The sequence below is a fragment of the Plasmodium gaboni genome, chromosome 7 (assembly GCF_001602025.1).
Source record: "Plasmodium gaboni strain SY75 chromosome 7, whole genome shotgun sequence".
Lineage (NCBI taxonomy): Eukaryota > Apicomplexa > Aconoidasida > Haemosporida > Plasmodiidae > Plasmodium > Plasmodium gaboni.
This window is the reverse complement of record NC_031487.1, coordinates 672,694-698,305: the sequence shown is the minus strand read 5'-3', so window position 1 is coordinate 698,305 and position 25,612 is coordinate 672,694. Positions and strand designations below refer to the sequence as shown.

Sequence of the window (25,612 nt, the reverse complement as noted above, 5' to 3'; positions counted from 1 at the left end):
CATATATTTTTATATTTTATATATGTTAATTTTTTTTTTTTTTTTTTTTTTTTTTTTAATTTTGGAAAATAGTAGGAAAAATATTTATTTATCCACATTCTTCATATATTATCTATTTAACTTGTGTAATTCAAAATTTTATTTTTATTAAGAAAAAAAAAAAAAAAAAAAAAAAAAGAAGAAAAGAATAAAAGAATAAACTATTTAAAATTTTTTTAAATATCATTTATTATTATCTTTAGTAAAAACAAAAATATAGATATGCATATTTGTTTATCTGAAAAAAATTGGAGATATATTCATTTATGTTTATATATATGCTACAATAAATGAGGAAATACAACAAAAAAAATGTCTTATGTCCACATGGTGGATATAATAAAATAAATAAATAAATAAATACATGAACACATTACAAATAAATAATAAGTAAAAAAAAAAAACGTATAATATATAAATAGATCATTTTTTCAACTTTTTATATTCATGTAGATATAGACGGAAAAAACAAAAATAACAACACTGCAATAAAATTAAAAAACATTTATGAAAAGAAAAAAGAGAATGTGTGCTTTTGAATATAAAATAATATATATTCATATAAATTATTATTGCTTTAATAAAAAATATTAAATATATGTTCAATAATAGAACAACTTTATATATCCTTTTTAGAAATTTGTAAATTTCCATCTTGCTTTTAAAATTTGATAAAAATATTTTCACATTATTTTCTAAGCACATCAAATTGTTATTATTATTATTGTTCTTGTTTTTGTTGTTGTTGTTTTTATTGTTGTTGTTTTTATTGTTGTTATTTTTTATTGTTACTTTTTTGTTTATATCTTCAACGTCATGGTAATGTTTATAATATATCTTTATTTTTTTTTTTTTAATTACATTCGTTTTTTTTTTGTATTGTATCGATTCTTCCTTTTCGCAAGAAAGAAATGATTTATTATTTTTATCATTATTTGTGTCATGAAATTGTGATTTATTTCTTCGTTCTGTGGAAGAAGAATGACAATATAGAGAAGTATCCGTCGATATTTTATTTATATGGATACTGTTTGAATGTATATACGTATTACTATTCTTTATTTCTTCTTGCACTTCATATATGTTATTACTTTCTTCATTTTCCATCTTATTTTTAAAAAATAATTTATTTTCTCCTTGTTCGATGACTTGAAATTCTTTTTTTTTTTTCTTGGGTAAAAAATAAAAATTATTATTGTCTATAATTTCATTTTCATAAACTGACATGTTATTAGAAGTATCGTCATTTTTGTATTTTTTAAAATATTCATAATAATTTTTATATTTATAAAAATTTTTTTTTATTTTTTCATACTCTTTTTTGGTTATTATTTCATTGTTATAATATTCTTTATGAGAATCTTTTTTTTTTTTGTCTTCTTCTTCATCTTCGTGCTCTTTAGAATCATTTGAATATGTATTTATTTCTTTACATAAATTTTTTTTTATTACCCAGTTATGATCATATTTATTAATATCATGTTCTTTTTTTTTATTATAATTATCTGTATTTTTTTCTTCAACTGTCTTATGTCTTAATATTATTAATACATTTTTTAGTGATGTTCTTATAGTATCATATATGATGAAAGCTTTTTTAATAAAAAATGAATATATTATTTCATAAAATTTATTTATTTGTTTTTTTTTTAAAAATAAATGAATAGTGTTTTTATATACATATATATAGTAGTAAATTATAATGTTATTTTTTATATAATTAAATAAACAGAATAGACCTCCTATTTTGTTTTCCTTTTTATAAAATGTTGATATTATATATTTTTTTTTATTATTATTATTTTTTTTTTTTATATTTTGCACTTTATTTTTTTCACTTTGTGATACTTTAAATTTTCCATATATATGAAACTTTTTTACATATCTTAATAGAACAAAATAAAAAAAAAAAATGTACAAATCATTTTTTTTAATGTTGTTAATACTATTATAATCTTTAAACAAGTAATTTTTTTTATAATATTTATTTATTATCTTTATTAAATTCATAAATATAATTAAAGGAGTATTTATTTCACATATTATTAATATACAATAAAAATAAAAAAAAAACTCCTTTATGTGATAATTACATACTCCTATCAAAAATAACAATATATATAAAAAAATATAATTTAAGGATATATATATATCCTCATTTCTTTTCTTATCTTTTAATTCTTTAGGATTTTTATTCATATAATCATATTTTTTTTTATTTCCTACATAAATTATATTCTCATAAAAATTACAACATTCTTTATTCTTATTCTCATTATTTATTTTATTTATATTATTTTCATCATATACATTATAAATATTATCTTTATTCCTCATATTTTTACATAATCCCTTGTTATTATTATAATACTGCCCAATACAAATGAATAAACGTAAAAATAAACAAAAAAATATATATATAATAACCAATGTATATCTTAACCTTTCCTCTATCTTATTACTTTCAACTTGAAAATAATAATTCTGATCTTCATCTAACATATTTTTTTTACTATCATTATTGTATTTATTTAAAAAATATATATATATAACCATATAATTCAATAAAATAATATTCATAATAAAATGAATAATATGTATAGACATATAATTTCTTATTACCTTATATGTCATTTTTATAAATTTATGTATAGTTCTATAATCATTCTTAGTCATTTTTTTTTTTTTTTTTTTAATTATAACATAAAATAAGGATATTAATATAACATTTTTTTTGTAAATATTACCTCTTAAATATTACACATTGTTTATATATATTATATTATATTATATTATATTATATTTTTTATATAATACTTGAAAAAAAAAAAAAAAAAAAAAGTGGAGAGGATATTTTTTATTGTTTTTAGTAATATAAGGCCAATATTTATTTAAAAAAATATAAAAAAAAAAATACACACAAATAATAATAATATATATATATATATATATATATATATTCATATTAACAAAATAAGGATTATATAAATATATAATCATAAAATATTTAAATGGGTAAAGAAAAAATTTAAAAAACAAAAAAAAAAAAAAAAAAAAATTAAAATTAAATTATAATATAATATAATATAATATAAATGAAAAAGGAACGAAATTACAATTTTTTTTTTTTTTTTTTTTTCTTCAAAATTTAAAGATATATAAAAATATATATATTTACACATATATTTTTTATGTGCATCCTTCTTAATATATAATCATCATATACTATAAAATTTGTATATTCTTAAAATTAAATCCATCCTTTCCAGTTACATTAAAGGTAATATAACCTTCTTTACGAGCTGATATACAATTATTCATATCATCATCTATAAATATTATTTCATCAATATTGACAAAAAATTCTCGTCTTATCTGTAAAAATATATAAAAATATATATATATATATATATATGGAGAATGAACATATAATGCTTTTATAATTCTCCATAAGATATTTAAAAAATATATATTTATTATATGTTATATTTTCTTACTCTTTCTAAATGATATGACTTATCATTTGTCATAGGTTTATCCAATCCCAATGCCCTGTATTTTTTCGGTTCCTTATAATAACTAAATAAAAAAAATAAAGAATAAAAAAAATAATGACATTTAATAATCCAAAATAGGATATAATAAATCAGTACACTTATATAAATATATTTATTTTTATTTTATTTTTTATTACTATGGGTAATAGGCGTAAACCTTTTCAATTTTTGTTTCACATTTACTTTTCTTTATACAGAATTGGACTAATTCTGTACCTGCAATTAAATTTGATGATCTGCTTTTATTATATCGAATAGCTTCTTCATCTAATAAAATAAAATATATATATATATATATATATATTTATTTATTTATTTATTTATTTATATATATATTTACATATCCATTATACACACATTAATTTTTTTTTTTTTTTTCCAACCTGAAAAAGTAGCCACTGTAATTTTAATATCATTGGCATATAAAGCCTTTGAAAATATTTTAAAATGCTCAGATACAGACGTTCCAATATTATCAACATCATTTGATTTATCAATATATCCTCCTACAATCACAAAGTAAAAATATATAAATAAATAAATACATAAAAATATACATATATATATATATATATATATATATATATATATATTATTATGCACAGTATGTTCTTTACCTGAATGGGCACCGATTATAGTAAGGTCAAAATCAAACACAACCATTTTTATATCTATTGCCTTTAGTAATTGAACAAAATTGCTTATGCCTTAAAAAAAATAAATAAATAAATACATAAAAATATACATAAAAATATACATATATATATATATATACATATATATATATTTTTCCCAGTGGCTGATGGTATAGAACAAAATGTATATTTTTATATATTTGTATGTACAAAATAATTCTGAACAGTTCATAATTTTTCTTACTTTCGTCAGCATTTTTATGATCAAAATTCTGAACATACTTTTTTACCGCATTTAGCTTTTCAATGTTCATTTTTATTTATTGATAATTTAAACAAGTCAAGGAATGAATGGAAATATTTTAATGTTATTCAAACTAAATGGAAACAAACAAAATTGTGAAATTAAATGTAATAAAATATTATAATTTTAGATTAATAAGATTAATATTGTTTATAAAAAAAAATAATAAAATAAATAAAATAAAAATAAAATAAAATAAAAAGAGTCATCGTTATAAATATATATACATATATATTATATATATATATATATAATTATATATATGCTTACATATATATATTAATCCCTATTTTAAAAGAAATATATAATAATATATAATATATTTTTCCGTTTATAATATAAATCCCATGTGGATTTTTCATATAAATGTACCTCTAAAAATAAAATTCTTTAGATTATTTAAATTATTAAAAAAATAAAATAAAATAATAATAATAATGAAGTAGTTTTGAATGAAAGGCCTTTTTTCTTTTTATCATTTTATCCTTTTATAATAGAATACTGCACTTTAACTGTATAAAATAACATGTAAGAAATATATTTTAAATATCGATTCATACAAAAAAAAAAAAAAAAAAAAAAAAAATATGATATATTTTTTTTATATTATAATTATTAACGAATGGAAGGAAAATAAAGAGGAAAAATATTATCAAGGTGTTTTTTTTTTTTTTTTTTTCCAACGCATCATTTGTTTAGAAAAGGTTACAATATTACGAAAAAAAAGATAAAACATAAATAAAATTATACATACAGATGTTATAAATATATATATGTATATATAGTTGACATATTATTCCTATTGATCGAAAGGTTTATTTTATAATTATCATAAAATTTACACACGTAGAAAAGAAAGAGTATGTTTCTCTTTTTATAGTTTATAACATATTCTTTATTTATTTATTTATTTTATTTATTTATTTATTTTATTTATTTATTTATTTTTTTTTTTTTTTGTCTCGTCCTTGGCCTATGTAGATTTTCAAAAATATATTTAATTTTTAATTTTTTATAAATTAATTATTTCTCTTTTTATAGTTTATAACATATTCTTTATTTATTTTATTTATTTATTTATTTTTTTTTTTTTTTGTCTCGTCCTTGGCCTATGTAGATTTTCAAAAATATATTTAATTTTTAATTTTTTATAAATTAATTAGTATTAGCATTATTCATTTGAATAATGGAGAAATGTAAAAAGGTGGTGAGAATACACCTTATGTTTTTTCAAAAAATTTCCAATTATCAAAAAAAAGCTAAAATGGTACATTATGCACAAAAATATGTATATGTGTATATATTTAAAAACAAATAAAGCACATTTTAAAAAAATAATTAATATAAATATATATATATATATATATATATATATATACTTTTAAGGTGTGATACTGGACGAATGTGTCATATATTATATATATATATATATTGAGAGACAACAAAAAAAAGATAATAGCTCTTTTTTTTTTTTTTTTTTTTTTTTTTTTTTTTTTTTTTTTTTTTTTTTTTTTTTTTTTTTTTTTTTTTTTATTTCCTCTTTTGCTTTTTCTGGAATTTTTTGGACTTTAACAATCTCTTTTCCTTCTTACTAAGAACAGTTTGTTTTTTAATGTTGATATAATTTTGTTCTTTTTTATATTTTGAAATTTGTTTAGGAGTTTTTTCTAATAAGAATGTGTAAGCCAAGTGACCTAAGTGTATATCTTTTACATTAAAAATGGCTCTTAGATTTTTGCTGGTTGAATAAAAAGAAGTAATAGAACATAAGAATGCACTAGTTCCTTTTTCCATAAGAGTATTATTTGATTTAACTATAGTTTGCATATGATTGTGTAGAAAGTTTAAAATATCTTTTCCTACAGATTTTAAAAAATTAGGAATACAAAATTTTTTGAAATGGTTTATTATTGTATTTCCTAATATAATTTTTAATTGTATATTTTTATTTTTTAATATATTTAAAAATTGTTTTTGTGAGTTTAGTAAGAATAAATAAGCTGATCCTTGTTTATTTAATCTAGCAGTTCTTCCAACTTTATGTATATATTCTTCAAGAATTTGTGGTGGATCATATTGAATAACAACACTTAAAGAATCAAAATGAATACCTCTAGATATAATATCTGTACATAATAATATTGAATTGTTAATGTTTGAAAAGTCTATAAAATTACCTAAACGATCTTCTTTAGATAAATTCCCATGAAGTATATATATATTTATATTTTCAAATAAATAAATTCTTTTATGTTTATCAGCATTGATGTTATATAAATTCCCTGTTTCATCATTTAGATCATCATCATTTTGTATTTCTTCTAAATTTATATTTTTGTAAGACAAATTTATACGACCACTACCATTATGATTATTTTTATCATTATTATTTATATTATTTAATATATTTTGTTCTAAATGTTTTCTTAATAATTTTTCATCTTCTCTTTCTAATACTGGAGTTATTTTTTCATTCAATTTTTTATTTACTTCGATATTTTTTTTATTTACATCTGTTGGCCAATAAATACTTTTCAATAATATTTGTAGATATTCCACACTATGATGATTTGACAAGAACACCACTGGCTTCTTTTTCTTTTCTATACAATCTAATAACATGTATATTAAACAGATAAATTTCTGTTTCATATCTATAAGAATACAGTACTGTTTTAGTTGTTCAGGCAGTTCATAAGTGTTATTATCATCATCATCACCATATTTATTATTATTATTATTATTATTTAATTTTTTGTTCTCTAGGTTCATATTTGATTCATTGTTCCTATCCTCAGTTTCATCCCCACCATTTATGTCATTTTTTTTTTCTTTTTCTATCCATATAGTATTATTTGTTAAACAATAATTTGCCAGCGTTTTCATAGCATGGTTTAGAGTTGCCGATATAAAGATCATTTGGAATTTATCTGTGATAAATTGTTCATATTGTTTTGAAAGATTATTACTAATATTATTCATATTATTCATATTATTCATATTATTCATATTATTCATATCATTCATATCATTCATATTATTGCCACTCATATTTATATCATCCATATTGTCACGAATTATATTCTGTTCTTTTTTCTTCTTTCTGTCAACCTTCGAATACTCCTCTTGCTTTATTTTTCTTATCATATCATATATAAGTTTTATCTTGTCTTGGGTGCCCAAATATATTATTTTATCAGCTTCGTCTAGTACTACCATTTTTAAAAATGTAAGTTTAAACGATTTTGTGTGCTCCAAGTGATCCAATAATCTTCCAGGTGTACATGTCAATATAGATATCCCTTTTTTCAATCGATTTTTTTCAGATTTTTTTTTTTCTCCCCCAGTTATGCACGATGCTACTATATATGGATATGGCTTTGATAAAATACAAAATAAATTATTTATTTGTATAGCTAATTCTCTTGTAGGAGACAAAACCAAAATAAAGATACCCATATCTCTTGTAATTTTTATTTTTTCTTTCATATTTAATATTTTTTCTATTGCTGGTATAGCATAACATAAGGTTTTTCCAGAGCCTGTCATCGATTTTAAAAATATATCATTTGGTTTAAAAAATAAAGGAATACTCATTTTTTGAATACTTGTCATTTTTATAAAATTATTTTTTTCTAATGTATTTATTATTGTTTGACTTAACACATTTTTTAAATCACAAAATTTACCATCAAAAATTTTTTTATCATTTATTAGTTTTTTTCTTCTCTCATTAAAATTTATATTATTTAATTCTAGAATATCGTGTTCTTTTTTTGTTTTATCATTTTTTTTATGATTACAAGAATAATTATCATCATCATCATTATTGTTATTATTATCATAAATATTATTATTATTATTATCATCATTATTATTATTATTATTATCATCATCATTATTATTATAATCATTCATATTGTCATTATCATCTTTTAATAATCCTAGTATATCTACTTGACCTTTTTCTGAATTGTCATTTTTCTTTTTCTTCTTCCAAATATTATTAAACTTATTATTTGTTTTCTTTTTATTTCCTCCTTCTCCAATATTTTTCTTATTCTTAATAAATTCCTTGGACATTTTGCCCATCAACATGTCAGTATGTTGTTGTCTGTTTTTTTTTTTTTTTTGATCATGCTTATTTATATTATGGTGCATATGCACCTTGTGTGATTTTTGGCTTTTCTTGAAAATTTTGCCCATTGGTTATATTCTAAGTATATAAAAAAATAAATAAATTATATAAATATTATATATATATATATATAAATATTATATATATGTTTGTATGACAGGACATATATAATTCTCAGATTATATTCTCCATCATACTACTATATATATATATATATATATATATATAAAATCAATAAATACATAACAACATATAATTTTTAAAAAAAGGAAATATTTATGTTCCCCAAAATTTTTAAATATATATAATTAACATACAAGGAGAGAAAAAAAAAAAAAATAAAGGATATTTTTTTTACATATAAAATTATATATATATATATATATAAACTACAAAAAAAAAAAAAAAATTTAAATAAGTTTTTTTCTATATAGATAAATATAAACAGAAATATATAATTATATAAATATATATATTATATTTTATATTTATCTTTCCATTTATTTATGAATTATTGAGAAAAAAATTTTTGTTCCTTAATCATTTTTTCCAGATGTGATTACAACATTTAATTATAAATTATATATATAATGACGTTATATTATAATATATATAATATATATATTATATACATTTATATATATTATATTATATATAATTATTATAATAAAAATTTAAAATAATACAAAAAAAATGATATATATGAAATATAAAATCACATCTTTTATATTTAAAAAATATATATATAACATAAATATATATATATATATATATATAATATATATATGTATTAAAAAAAAAACCAACGGGTACCAGTGCCCTAAAAAAAAAAAAAAAAAATAATAAAAATAAAAATATTATACATATAAATATATATATATATATATATATATATATATATATATATGTATACCTTCATTTTTATGTATATAAAATATTAAAAAATATGTAATAATATTTTTTTGTCATTAAATATATAATTTAAAGTAAAATTTTAAAATTTATTATTTTAAATATATATATATATATATATATATATATATATATTTATATTTATATTTTTATTATTTTAATATATGTAAAAACAAGTCTTACATTTGCTGACCTTTAATAAATATCTTTATCTTTATCTTTATTTTTATCTTTATTTTTATTTATTATTTATTTTTTTTTTTTTTTTTGTGATGAATTTTTTTTTTTTGTTAAAGGACAAGAATAATATTAACTTGGAATGTTTAAACAATGATAAAATAAATTTGTATATATATTTAGATGATATATATTATCGTAGTGGTGATATATTTAGATGTATAATTCAAGTGAGTGGTCCTGAGAAATATATAGGAAATATAAAATTAGATTACGTTGTATTATATATATATGGAATATGTATATTTAATAATGATATAATAAATGTAAGTGAAGAATTACTAAAAAGACACGACAATATACATTTACCTTTTTATAAGAAGAAAGAAGATACAAATGAAAAGAAATTTTTAATATTTTATACTAATTCTATAATATTATGTAGTGATATATTATTTAATAAATGTAATAATAATTTTTATTATTCTTTAGAATGTTTACTTCCATATTTTATACCACCAACATATAATGGTAACAATGTAAAAATTAAATATTATTTATATGTTGAAGCACTTAAAAGATTATATAAAAATACAAAAGATTTTATTACAAAAAAATATGAAGCTAATTATTCAATACATATTATTAATACAAAATATAAAAATAATCCTATATTGAATTTTTCATATTATCCAATTAAACCATATGATATAAAATTATATAAAGAAAATGAGAGACATACATATTTACATCATAATTTTTATATTTATATAAAAGAATTGGGGAATACAAACAAATTTATAAATAATTCAGATGATATAAATAAAAATTATATTAATAATAATAATAATAATATTATATATAAACCATTATTATATAAAACAATATATAATATATCTTATATTCCAACCCATATATATAATAATATTAAAAAAAGTAATTTTGATTGTTTTATATGTATTTATAATTTGTTCTCACAAAGAAAAGAAGATTCTTCTATCTTCTTATTAAATTATATCATTCCCAATTATAATTATTTTTATTATCTACATTGCTTTTTATATATAATATATCATTATAATTATTTTAAAAATATTCTTAAATGTAATCGTAATTATAAAAATTTTTATTTATCAACCATAAATAATAATGTCTCTTTTTTTCTCTCTATCCTAGACAACATAGAAAAGGCAAACACAAAGGGAATCATGTCAGATGAATACAACCAGAGAGAGCACAATGAAAAGGTAAATATATATGATAACACAAAGGGAATAATGTCAGATGAATACAACCAGAGAGAGCACAATGAAAAGGTAAATATATATGATAACACAGAGGATACAAATACATTTAATTGTTCTAATAAATCATTAAATGAAGAAAAAAAAAAAAATACAGATATATATCATATGAATGATATTCATCCTATTATGTATGATGATAAAGATTTGCATAATTTTTATTTTTGTAAATACGAAAATTTTATTTTTAATGATATTATATATGAACCTGTTTTATGGTTTGATAATTTAATTGTAGATAATTATAATAAAGTTACAACTTCTAAAGAAGAAAAAGATACACACATAGAAAAGTCAAATGAAATAATTAAGAATAATCAAAATGGTGACTCTGAAGATACAACAAAAAGAAAAGATCATGATGATAATAACGAAAAAAATATTAGAAAATTAAAAAATAATACTAGTTCAAATGAAAAAATGTATGATTTGTCAAATGATAATGTTAAAAGTGACACAGAAAAGAAAATAATTTGTCAGATGAATGAAAAAAAAAATAAAGATGAATATAATGTGATATATAATAATAAATTTTATAAAATGGATACTATCATAAAATATATGATTAGAAATAATATGTTCAGATATTATATTAATAAGAAAAAAATAAAAAATGATTTTATTACAAATAATGTAAAGGATCAAAAAAATATGAAATATGAAAACACCAAAAAAATGAAAATCAATTCACCTAATATATATAATATTAATACGAATAATAAAAATGTTTGTATTATATCATTAAAGGATAAAATAAATAATAAAATAACAAATGTTTTTAATTATAATAATAGCATTATTAATATAAATATAAATTTAAGAAATTCTCAAATATGCACAAAACATATTGATATATCTTTAAAAAGGTTAGAAAAAATTAGATTGAAAAAAAAATTTTTTAATATATCAAAAAATATATCTTTTTATGATGAAAATAATATTATAGAAGAAGAAGATTATTCATCTAGTTCTTATAAAACAACATCATATAATTCAAAAAATACGTCTTTATCATCTACATCTATATCATCATTACAATTAAATGTTCCATCAAAAAAAAAAAAAAAATCATATAATAATGTCCTATGTAGTAATAAAATAATTCTAGAACAACATATTAGTACTTTATCATGTTGTGAAAAAAATATAAATATAATATTGAATGAAGATATTATTCCAACATTTCAAAATGATATAATAAGTATAGATTATTTTATAGATATGGATTTTTATTGTTTCAACAATAAAGACAATACATTACAACCATTTTCGCTGCAAACATCTTTTGATCATGTTTACAACATGTCTTTTCGCATACCTATATATATTATAGACACTATGCAATATGAGGGTAGTATAAACATGAATTCTACAAATTTTTCTACTACTATGATAGAAGACGAGCCATTTGATATGCACCAAATATATTTAAGAGAAGGTCATAAGTATGACTACGTGGATAAGAGGTGTTACATAAAAAATTTAGAAATATGACAAATAAATAAAATATTTATATATATTATATATATATATAATTGCGTGTGTGTATATTTTTTATTTTTGCATGTTATAATGTATTTTGTATTTTGTATTTTGTATTTTGTATTTTGTATTTTATATTTTATATTTTATATTTTTTATTTTATATTTTATATTTTTTATTTTATATATTATATTTTATGTGCAGTGACATCTTTTTAAAGTTTCATGTGAAAAGATAAGAAGCACGATTATAAGTGCGGCTCATGAAAAAAGAAAATGATAAAATAATATATATAATTTGAATATATATTGCAACAATGTTATATTTTAAAAAAAAAAAAAAAAAAAAAAAATATATATATATATATATAAAAATATATACATATATACATTTATACATATATACCTTTATACATATATATATCTATACATATATACATCTATACATATATTCATGTATGATAAAAAAAAAATATGGACATAAACCATTATATATAATATGTATTTTTCTTTTTCTTTTTTTTTTTTTTTTTTTTTTTTTTTAATTTTTAAGTCATAATATTGACGAGGAATAATATATACATACATATATATATATGTATATATATATATATATATATATATATATATGTATATATTTTTCTCGTTAGAATAGATTTTTTTTTGTTTTATAAATATTTGTTTAAAATGCTGAAAAAATACAATATTCATAAATAAATCATATATGTAATTTCATATATCTTATATGGCATACCAAATAAAATATATATACATATATATATATAACATATATATATATATATATAACATATATATATATTTATTTATTTATTTCGACACAGTTTATACATTTGTGTGTCCTGGTTGATGATATAAAGTTTTAAAAAATTAGCATTACTCAGTTACATAACATACTGGGTGGTATTTGCTAGATTGTTGTTTAAAAAAGTTGATTCCGTTTATATTTCCTTCTGATATATCTTTTGTTATATTAAAATAGATATCATCTAATTTTTGTGTTGAGTTATAATCGTTTAAAGATTTATTATTATATTGATTATTTTGTGTATATTGATTAATATTATCATAATAATAAAATCCATACATACATTCGTTCATAAATATTTGAATAATTTGACCTTGTCTTATATGTTTATTATTTATAATTTCTGTGTAAACACATAAATTACATTTTACTTTTGATTTCAAATCATCAATATTATCACATTTAAATTCTACGTTTTTTAGAACCCCTTTTGCATAATTTCTATATTTTTCTATATATTTCAATTTTTCTTCCATTTCTTTTTTTTTTCTATTATTTTCATCATTTTTTTTTATTTCTTCAAAATTTGATACATTTTTCTTATTACTCATATTATGATTATTTTCATTTTCATCTAAAGGTTCTTCTAATAAACTTATTTCTCTTGATAATAATTTTCTTATGGTCTCCTTATACATATTTACATCACTCGTAGGCACATAAAAAACTTGTTTCATATCCTTGTTCCTCTTGTCATAAAAAACGCATTTAGATATTTTATTTCCTCTTGAATATACACCACTTGAAGACAAAACAACAATTAAACAAAATAACAACAACAAGAAAATATTCGACATCTTTCTAATATAATAATAATGAATATTTGTATTAGATGAATAAATAAATCTCACAAAAATTTTAATATCCTATAAAAATAAAATGTAAATATAAAATGTAAATATATAACATATATACATATATATATATATATATATATATATATATATTAATTGTTGTATATTTTAATATACAAAAAAAAAAAAAAAAAGAGCGATGATATTTATATATACACATTCAAATTATGTAATGAAAAATATAAAAGCCATAAACATTATTTTATAAATAAATATATACATGAACATTCTTGTAACGATTTAATTTCTTGGAACATTAATAGGGGAAATTAATATTTCATAAAATAAATAAATAAAATGAATAAATAATACATATATATATTTAATAAATATTACATATATATATATATTATATATATGTTATTTATTTGTTATTTATTTGTTTATTTTCTTTTTACCTTTGATATAAAATTTTTAATATATTATTTTTTACACTTTCTCAGTTTGTGTTCTTATAAGAAAAAATAGCTATCTTTTTATTTTTTAAAAAATAAAATTTATAAATTAGAAAAATTAAAAATAAATTAAAATAAAAATAAATATATAAATAAATATATAAATAAATATATATAAATATATATATATATATATAAATATATGTATATGATTTATTTATTATATAATATAATAAGGCTTAGGATCAATTTTCAAGTTTTAATCTTATTTATTGTATTATTATATATGTACATGCTTTTAAACATATATATTAATAAATATATTATTTTAAAAAGGAAAAAAAAAAAAAAATAAATAAATAAATATATATAAGAATTTTTAAAAATATATATAATTTGTAAGCTTAAAAATATTATTAATATATATAATATATTAATAAAAATAATATAACACATATATATAAATATTATTACATACAATGTTTTTATTAAGTGCATATATAAATATATATATATAATATATATAAAATATTACATATTTATATTCTTATGAACAAAAAAATAAGAGGCTTTATTTTTTTTTTTTTTTATTCTTATTTTATAAATTATTTCCCTACAATAAATATAATGAAAAATAAAATAATTAAATAATATAAAGAAAATTAAGAGAACCCTAATTTTCCTCATCTAATAAAAAAAAAAAAAAAAAAAAAAATATATATATATATATATATATATATAAACATATATATAATATTTGTAACGTATTATGTTTATATTGGTACTTCAAATATTATACACATTTGCGTTGTATGAAAAAGGAAGATCATTTTATATCTTCTTCCACATAAATATAATGTTTTATCATATGGGCTTATAAATAATAATACATAAAAAAAAAAAAAAAAAAATATATATATATATATAATATATATATTATTTATATTACGAGATATGTTCTTATTTTTTTATTTTTATTTTTTATTTTTTTTTTAAAGGGGACCCGTAAAAAATACGTATAAAGCCGAATATATATCTCCACATACAATAAAATATTTTAATCATTTTATTTATATTTTTTCTGTGATATTAGCATAATATTGTCAATATTTAAGAAACGAATTAACATGTTTTCAAACAGTTCAAAAAAAAAAAAAAAAAAAACAAAAAAAATATAAGAAATATAAGAAATATAAAAAATATAAGAAATATAAAAAATATAAGAAATATAAAAAATATATGATACTATATAAGATATATATTATAAGAACGCGTAAAATATTAGCCACGTAAATATTTTAAGTCGTTTCACCATAAAAAAAAAAAATAATAAAATACATATAAATACATATAAATACATATACATATATACATATATACATATACATTATATTGCCATATAACACCATGATATATACTATATCCCCTTTTATGATTTCTTTTCTGTTAACACAGAATCACAGACAAAACAAAAATGTGTACATGCAAAATGATTACTATGGTCACATTTATAAACATATAATATACGATTAGATTCAGACGAATTCCATTTTGTTATATTAGGATTCATACTTTCTTTATTTAAAGATAGTATATAACTTTTTTTGGCTAGTTGCATATTAAACTTATGTGTATGAGTTGGTTGTTGAAAATTAATAATTAGTCCTTTTTTTTTTTGATAAGAATAAAATTTCATGCTTTCTTTAATTTTCTTTTGAGCAACTTCACTTGTATCGTTAAAAAAGATATAAGTGTCACATAGATTTTTTAATACTTGTATTAATGGCATCTTTATTAATTTAATATCCAATTTTTGTTTATATTCTGATAATATTTTTTGACATACATTTTGTGTTTGATTATAAGAATTAATATTAATAACAAAAAGAATAATTTGTTCAAATATATAATTAAAAAAAGGTAATATTTTTTTTTTTTTTTTTTTAAAAGTAATAGAATTTATTATTTTTTCATGTATATCTATATAACCTTTTAAACATTCATTAAGTATATATGATATGATATATTCATTTATTTTATTATTTCTTATTTTATTCTTTTTTAAAATAAATGATAACATATATATATATAAAAATATATTATTATATTCTTTTATTATAAATAACCATCGAGATTTAATCAACCGTTTTTTATGTCCATACATATTTTCACACTTGTTATTTTTTTTGGAATTTCCATTTCTACATTTTATATGTAGCTCCTGTGAATGTGAATTATAGCATATACTACTTTGTAATTCATTATCACAATTATTTTGATTTATATGTTTATTTAAACATTTATTTGTACTTTTATTTATATGATGATCATATGTTCTTTTAATAACTATCTCTTTTTCAACACCCTCAGTTGTATGACAAGGTGCCATCCCGTTTTTTTTATTAATCACAAAAGATTCCAAGAAATGGGGCTTGTGCTTTGAAATATAATTGAGATTTGTAAATATTTTCTGAATAAATATATGTTTGTCTTTAATAATTGTTTGTGTTTTTTGTTTAGATGAATCGAATAAACTTTTTTTAATTTTTTTTTTTTTGAGTGGTATTTTATAAAAATTATATATATCAACATTATGATCAAAATTTATAGAAAATATATCATCATAAGTTACCCTTGTCGAAAAAAAAAAAAAGGATTTAATATTTTTTTTATTATTATTATTATTATTTTTTTTATTATTATTTTTATTATTATTATTATTTTTTTTATTTTTATAACATTTCTTCAGAACATTATACAATTTAGATATATTATTTTTTATTTCTTTTAAACATATTTGTATTATTTTAAAAAATTTACCTTGCTTCTCATATATATATAATATAATATTTATATTATGATATTTTTCATATATTGACATATATGCTTCACAATTTATATCCTTTACACATTTATAAACTTTTTGTTTTTTATATTTACATAATAAGTCTATATATTTTACAAAGTGTTTTTTGAATATATAACTTTTTATCTTTCTTGGAAATTTAATTTTATATAATAATAAAAAATAAATTCTCATTCTTATCATATCATTAAAATTATTTGTTGATGATAATAATAAACTTTCAATAAAATATAAGGATATATAAAAAATAAAAAATTTCACATAATACAATGATGAATACTTATAATATTTTTTATTATATTTATTTATATTATTAAAAATATTTTTATTATATAATATATTATTTTTAAATGATAAAAGCATTTTTTTATAATTATCATTTTTTTCTTTATCATGTATAATCTTATCACCATAACAGATGATATGTTCTTTCATTTTGTTTTTTTCATATCCTTCTATATTATCATTATTATTATCATTATTATTATTATTATTATTATTATTATTATTATTATTATTATCACTGTATGTACTTTTATTTTCTAAATTAGGTTCAATGTTACTAATTTCTTCAGTTTCTTGTAGATATGTTTCACTTTTGCTAACCCCATAAAGTCTTTTTTGACACGTATGCAGAATACTATCATCAATATTTTCTTCCTTCTCAAAATAATCATTATTATTTTTAGTATATTCAACATTTTGATTAGGTTGAACATTTTCATCTCCCTTGTCATCCTCACCATTGATCATGTTGACCATTCCATTTTTTTGATCTTTTTGATTTTTTCCATTTTTATCATTTTTTTGATCTTTTTGATTTTTTCCATTTTTATCATTTTTTTCATATTTTTCATATTTTTCATATTTTTCATATTTTTGATTCTTTTCATATTTTTTATATTTTTTATTCCCCCTCCATTTCGATATCCTTTCCATCTGTATTTTTTTTTTTTTACCTTTTTTTAACATGTCCACACTCTTACTATGAAAAAAAAAATAATTATTCAAAATATAATGAACAAATAAATTATTTAACAAGTTAATATTTTTTAATAAGGTAGTATAAAAGAGATATCCGTATATTCTTTTTTTCAAGCGTGTCTCTTTATAAAAGTAATATATTTTAAAATATATGTATTCATATAAATCGTTTAGTTTATATTTTTTATAATATTCAATAACAACATTGTAATATCCAAAATAATCAAAAAGGAGAAGGCAAATATTTGTATATTTTTTTGTGCAACTGAAGAATAAAATGTATTTCAGAAAATTATCGATAAGTTTTTTTTTTTTATAATAAAGCATATTGTTCTGTTTATTATGACATACACTATTATAATTATCATATATATTATCATTATTATATATATTATCATTTTTATTATTAATATTATCATTTTTATTATTAATATTATCATCTTTCTTTTCGTGGTCATTTTTTTTCAACCCCTCTGATACCATTATCAACTTCTTAACATATAACAACAAAATATATCTTAATTCATTTTTACAAAATTTTATTGAACATATATTATTTATTTTTTTCTTTTTCTTCATTCTTTTATTAATCAAAGAAATATCTTTTTTTGTATGAACGACATGTTTATCACTTCCTTTGAATATACTTATCTTGGCTTCTTTTTTATGATTCAATGAATTAGATTTATTTGTTATATTATAATATATATTCTTATTAGGAGATTTATTTTGTTTATGCTCATTATTATTATTATTATTATAATTTCCATTATATATATTATTAAAAGAATTATTTATATATTCTGATATATAAATCTTTTTGTTGATATCTTTCTCCGTATTTGTTCTTCTTATATATGTTTGGGGTGTATGACATTCCATATGATTATATGTAATATATGTTGAAAAATGATTCAACAAGTAGGATAGATCAAATGAGTATACCTTTTTCATAATATACGTTATTATATTAAAATCTATTTCGTTTTTATGCATATGAAGATTATATAAAATCGTTTTTTTTTTAAGGAGAATTTTTTTTTTTTTTAAATTTAATATTTTAATATAATTGTTATCATATATATCTTTTTGAAGATTAAATGTGGATAGGAAGTTATTCCATTTTTTTTTATATTTTTTATAAAGATGATAATTAAACATACTAATTTGTAAATTATTATTATTATTATTATTATTATCATGGTGTGTCATATTATATTTGTCATATTCTTTATTATCAATTTGAAAAAGAAAATGAATAAAATATATATTCATACATTCGTCAAATAAAAAATCTGTCGAAAAAATAAAGAACAAAAGAAACATATATGTAGTATATTCTATAACTTTCTTCATATGATTTTTAATAAAAAATAATTGAAAAATAATCCACTGGATTAAACTTAGCATCTTATTATTTTCTACAGTTCTTATATCTGATGAAATGATAATATAATTTTTCATTTTTAAAGAGAATTTTCTAATATCATCATAATGAACACATGTGTCTATTTTATATATTATATGTTTATATATATCTTTTATATTTTCGACATTTTGTTGTAATATAAAATATAATTTATTTTTATAATGAACATATGATACACTTAAGTGTATGTAAAACTCTAAAATGTTTTCAATGAATATATTCATTATATAATTATAATTGCTATTATTATTACCATTCATATTATTATTACCATTAATATTATTATTACCATTCATATTATTATTACCATTAATATTATTATTACCATTCATATTATTATTACCATTCATATTATTATTACCATTCATATTATTATTATTGTGGTGATAAAAAAAAAAGAAATTATTCATTATATAAAAACAATTCGATAAAGCCATTTGAAATAATAAAAACATTCCATTCTTATCTAAATTAAAAAAATCATTTATATTAAATTCGTTTTGTATATTTCTCATTTTATTCTTACAATTTATTTTATTTATTGATAATATGGTTTCTCTTTTTTTTAACATGTCAAATTCAAGGAATGATTCATATGTTCTGTTTTGTATTTTTTTCATATTATTAGGATTATTATATATTATATAATTTTTATAAATATCAGAACCATTATTTGAGCTGGGTTCATTATTATGGTCGTCCTCCACATTCATAGGGCATCTCATAGTATGATTACTTTCTTGTTTGTCGTATATATTATTATCATTATTATGTGTGATGTTAAAATTTTGATCACATTGATCATATTGCCCACATTGATCATATTGCCCATATAGGTCATATTTTTTATTATCATCACTTTTATTACTATTTATTATTTTTTTTATTATTTTTTTGTGTTCTTCAAAATGAGCCATATAATTTCCTTCCATCCCATTCAATCCTTCAAAGAACAAACCAGAGAGAATATCTTTTTCATCTTCTATTAGTAAACATTTTTTATCATATCTTTTACACATATATTCTATTAGAGTTACAATATTTTTATTAAGTCCATAATTTTGTTCCTTCTCATAAAGAAGAGGAGAATAAACAAAGAAGACTTTATTATAATAAGACGAATCATCGATACAAATACGATATATAGATATATTATTATTATTATTATTATTATTATTATCATTTATATTATCACCATTATAATTACAATTTCTTTGCTGATTATTTCCTTTTTGTTTTTTTAAAACATATATATCTTTAATATAAACCATGTGCCTCTTCTCATTCACATATGTATCCATATAGATACTAAATGGTTTCTTAAATAGAACACAATATAAATAATAAAGAAAAAAATTTGTTTGATAAAAATTATTAAATATATATATTGGTATATAAATTGGAAACATTTCATTCTTTATATTATTATCTTTACAAAATTTGAAAAAAAAGATATTCTTTTTTCTTATCATATATGATATAAAAAATTCACATATGGTTGTTTTATCTTCATTATGTTTATTATATAAATAGGAACTTATATGTAATGGTAATAAAGATATAATATTTTCAAGATTTTTTTCAAGATTTATATTTTCAAAAAATTTACAGAATTTATTAATTATACAAATAAAACAATATATCTTTTTTATTTGTTTCAAATTTTTTTTTATATTCAAATATTTATCAATAAAATAAAAATCAAATGTTACAGACTCGTTTATATATTCCTTATTTTTATCTTCACATATCATCATATGTCTATTGTAAATATTATGACTTTCTTCTTTATTCTTATAAAGTATTTCATTGTGATTATCAGAAGAATGGAGTTGATCATGTTGGGGTTTATTCTGAATCTTTAAAATGAATATAAATTTTGATAGAAATGCATTATTCATAATATTATCACAATAATTATCATTATGGTCATTTTTTTCATTGTCATAATTTTTGTCATAATTTATATTTTTCCTTTTCCCCTTTCCAGATGTGATACCCATCTGTCGTTTAAACATTCTATTACCCCCCACCTTACTCCTAAGAAACGCACAAAAGAACAAGAACAAATCATAATATGTATCATCATATAAACAAAAAATACTATAAAACCTTTTAAAATATTGTAACAAGTTATATATTAAAGAATCATGAGTAAGGCATATTTTTTTATTTATTATATAAGGTTCACATATATAAAAATAAACACTTTCTATATTATATGTTTTAAATAGATGGAATATATATTCATATAGACTTATATTAAATTTTATACTCAATTCTATACTTAAATAACATAAGTGTATTAATTCTTCAATACATTCTTTATTAATAATTTTATTATTTATATATATACCTTCTTCTTCATCTTTTAATATTACTGTTTTTTTATTTTTAATATATTCATAATCATTTATATTATTATCATCTATAGATAAATTATAACTATCTTGATCATTTATAATATTTTTATGATATATATTATCTTCTTTACACAAAGGAATATGTGACTCTTCTTCCTTTTTTTCATCGTCTGATAAAGAATATGATAAAGTTGTTGAAATAGATGATACTGTGTAGGTAATATCCCTCATGGGTGTATATTCATAAGAAATACATCCACTGAAATTATCATAATTATTAAAATAATTATAGTCATCATTTTTATTATTATCATCATTTTGATCACCTCTATATTTTATAAAATAATTATTATTACATATTTGCTTCTCTTTATAGTCTTTATAGTTTTCTATAATATCACGCATTTGTGTCTCGAAAAAAAAAAAAAGTAATTTTTGAATTTGTATCTTTTTTTCTTCTTCCTTGAGAGAAAAGTCGCTAAGCACACACACATCTCCCTATCAAAATAAAAATAAAAAAATAAATAAATAATAAAATAAAAAAATAAATAAATAATAAAAAATAAGCACACACATACATAATATATGTATATATATATATATATATATATATATTTATATATTTTTATTTTTTTAGGTAATGATCGCCTTATTTAACTTACGTTGTAAAGGTGTAATATAAACATGAGGAGGAGATCATATTTTTTATAAATGAAAAAAAGATAAATCATATATATCAAAGAGTTAATGACTATGATATCCACTTTATTATTATTTAATATATATATATATATCAAATTAATATAAAAAAAAGATGAATTATTTTTGGAATTTTGTTCATTTAATGTTATATCTTGATTAAATAAAGAAAACATAAAGTTAGCGATTTTATCATTTTTATTTAACTTTATATTTTTCTTATTTATATTTATAAATCCATCATAGCTTTCATATATGTTATAACCTTCAGATATGACACGACTAGTTACATTATTAATTTTTTTTTCATATAATAAAAGAATACAAAAATCTGTATTTCCTTTTAACATTATTTGATATACATATAATTTATATTTATCATATATAATAATAATATTATTATCACAACTTTTAAAAAAATATATAGAATGATTTAATATATATTTATATTTTATAACAACCTTACAAACATATTCAAAAATAGTTATTGATTTACCATATGCAGCACAAAAATTATTATTTTCTAAAATTCCAAGGAAAGGAATGTAACTTATATAATCATCTTTTAAATTATATTTTTTATCATTGTTATTATGAATCTCATATTTTTTCATTTCATTTGAATCTTCATTCTTTTCATTTATATTTATATTCTTTTCATTTATATTTATATTCTTTTCATTTACCTCCTGTTCACTTATCACATCGCCATTTTTATCATATAGTAAAACAAAATAAATAGCTTCATTTTTAAAAAGGGTGATCTTATTAAAATACGATATGACCATATAAACATTATTATTATAAAATGCCGTGTTTAATATCTTATATTTAAATTTGATATCTTTTGTTATTGTTATCATGCTATTAAAAATATTTTTATTATTATTTAAATATATTATATTATAAGGTGTAAAGTATAACAATTTTTTTTCTTTAATATGTAAGGAAGAAGATATATTATTTTCTTTATTTAAAAAATTTCCTTTTTCTATATAGTTATATAAATATTTATATTGAACTTTTGAATCACATAAAAGAATTTCAAAAACATATATACAATTAGAAGTATTTATACATAATTTATTCATATCATTAATATGAATATTTTTTATCTTTTTCAAATTATCATTTTTTATAATAGCATAATGAGGATATTTATAATAATTAAAGTTTAAATTAATAGGTCCTTCTTCATCTTTAAAAAAAAAATCATCAATATTATCTTTTCCTTTAAAAAATATTAAATTGTTTATATTAATAAATTTCCAACTAAGGATAATGACTTCATTATTTTGTGTATGCAGACAAATAAAATAATTATTTAAGCAAAAGCTTTTAATAGATGGGGGTGACAAATTGTAATTATTATGAGAGTTCTCTTCACTCACACTAACACAACTGTTATGTGGATTATTATTTGTATTACTAATATTATTTATATTACTTATATTATTTATATTACTTATATTATTTATATTACTTATATTATTTATATCATTTGTATTACTTATATTATTTATATCATTTGTATATTCATATATATTTTTTTTATCATATCCTTTCGAGTTTAATATATATACATTTTTCATATACCACTTTTTTAAATATAATAAATTATCTTTATTATAAATATATTTATTATATATATTTGTAATTTCGGTCAGATTTTTTTTTCTTATAAAATATTCCATATATAAAAAGTGCACATCTCTCAAATAATTATTATTATCATCATCCGGGCTAATATAATTGTAATTATTATTTTCATTATAATACACAATATCTAATAATTTATTTGTTTGATCAGTTTCATTATATTCACCTTTATCCTCTTTGTTCATATTTTTAATTTTATTATGTATGTCTTGTTCATACACTTTCTCTTTTTTATCATCTACATATATTTTTTTTTGTTTATCTTGATGAGTATTTTTTTTTTCTTCTGTGTCATTCGTATGATAATAATTATAATTTTCATCCTTATTATAATCATTATAAGATTGTTCATTCGTTTGTTTATATTTAAAAATTTTTTTTTTCTTATATAAATATAAATATTTATATATCATATTATTCATATCTGTATTATATTTTGTAAGTCTGTATTTATTTTTTTTAAGAAGAGCATGTAACAAATGAGCATCAAAATTTAAGGTGTGTATATTTAAAAAATATGCTTTATTCTGTTTTTCCTCTTTGACAAATTCAAAAGGAATATGCTTTTTATTCTCATCATCGAAATGAATATTATTATTTTGTAAATAATTATCATTATGTTTCTTATTGTCTCCACCATAATTTTTATTTTTAATATCATCTATATTTTTAATATAATCTTTATTTTTAATATCATCTATATTTTTAATATCATCTATATTTTTAATATAATCTTTATTTTTAATTTCATTTTCATTGTCTTCATTGAATATCCAATCATCATCGTTATCACTTTGTCGGTTTAATATTTCATCCACTTTATCATAAAATAAATCTTTTTCATTTTTTTTTTTTTTATTCTCCTCATTGTAAATGTCTTCACTTCTTTTGCTATTACAAGAGTTGGATGACACACAAAAATTATTACAACTATGAATATTATTATTATTATATATATTATTATTATTATTACAGAGCTGTTCTCTTTT

The 25,612-nt window shown here is 17.7% G+C and overlaps 6 protein-coding genes across 6 annotated transcripts; 1 reads left to right on the top strand and 5 right to left on the bottom strand.

Annotated features, from left to right (window-relative positions):
* Window positions 1-462: 462 nt before the first annotated feature.
* Window positions 463-2,715, bottom strand: PGSY75_0721500 (putative membrane protein; the record flags this gene model as incomplete). Its single annotated transcript, XM_018785056.1, has 1 exon — window positions 463-2,715. One exon carries the CDS (start codon window positions 2,713-2,715, stop codon window positions 463-465), a length of 2,253 nt encoding a protein of 750 aa, XP_018642557.1.
* A 549-nt stretch (window positions 2,716-3,264) lies between these two features.
* Window positions 3,265-4,545, bottom strand: PGSY75_0721400 (hypothetical protein; the record flags this gene model as incomplete). The annotated part of the gene is made up of 6 exons (XM_018785055.1): window positions 3,265-3,414; window positions 3,537-3,618; window positions 3,734-3,863; window positions 3,980-4,102; window positions 4,214-4,303; window positions 4,476-4,545. The coding sequence occupies 6 exons, from the start codon at window positions 4,543-4,545 to the stop codon at window positions 3,265-3,267; spliced, it is 645 nt and encodes a 214-aa protein (XP_018642556.1).
* Window positions 4,546-6,065: 1,520 nt separating this feature from the next.
* PGSY75_0721300 (putative DEAD/DEAH box ATP-dependent RNA helicase) lies at window positions 6,066-8,741 on the bottom strand (the record flags this gene model as incomplete). Its single annotated transcript, XM_018785054.1, has 1 exon — window positions 6,066-8,741. One exon carries the CDS (start codon window positions 8,739-8,741, stop codon window positions 6,066-6,068), a length of 2,676 nt encoding a protein of 891 aa, XP_018642555.1.
* A 1,116-nt stretch (window positions 8,742-9,857) lies between these two features.
* PGSY75_0721200 (hypothetical protein) lies at window positions 9,858-12,560 on the top strand (the record flags this gene model as incomplete). Its single annotated transcript, XM_018785053.1, has 1 exon — window positions 9,858-12,560. The coding sequence occupies one exon, from the start codon at window positions 9,858-9,860 to the stop codon at window positions 12,558-12,560; it is 2,703 nt and encodes a 900-aa protein (XP_018642554.1).
* An 882-nt stretch (window positions 12,561-13,442) lies between these two features.
* Window positions 13,443-14,171, bottom strand: PGSY75_0721100 (hypothetical protein; the record flags this gene model as incomplete). The annotated part of the gene is made up of 1 exon (XM_018785052.1): window positions 13,443-14,171. The coding sequence occupies one exon, from the start codon at window positions 14,169-14,171 to the stop codon at window positions 13,443-13,445; it is 729 nt and encodes a 242-aa protein (XP_018642553.1).
* Window positions 14,172-16,052: 1,881 nt separating this feature from the next.
* Window positions 16,053-25,612, bottom strand: PGSY75_0721000 (putative membrane protein; the record flags this gene model as incomplete). The annotated part of the gene is made up of 2 exons (XM_018785051.1): window positions 16,053-22,763; window positions 22,928-25,612. Coding segments are annotated over 2 exons (9,396 nt in total), but the record flags the coding sequence as incomplete, so codon positions are not given.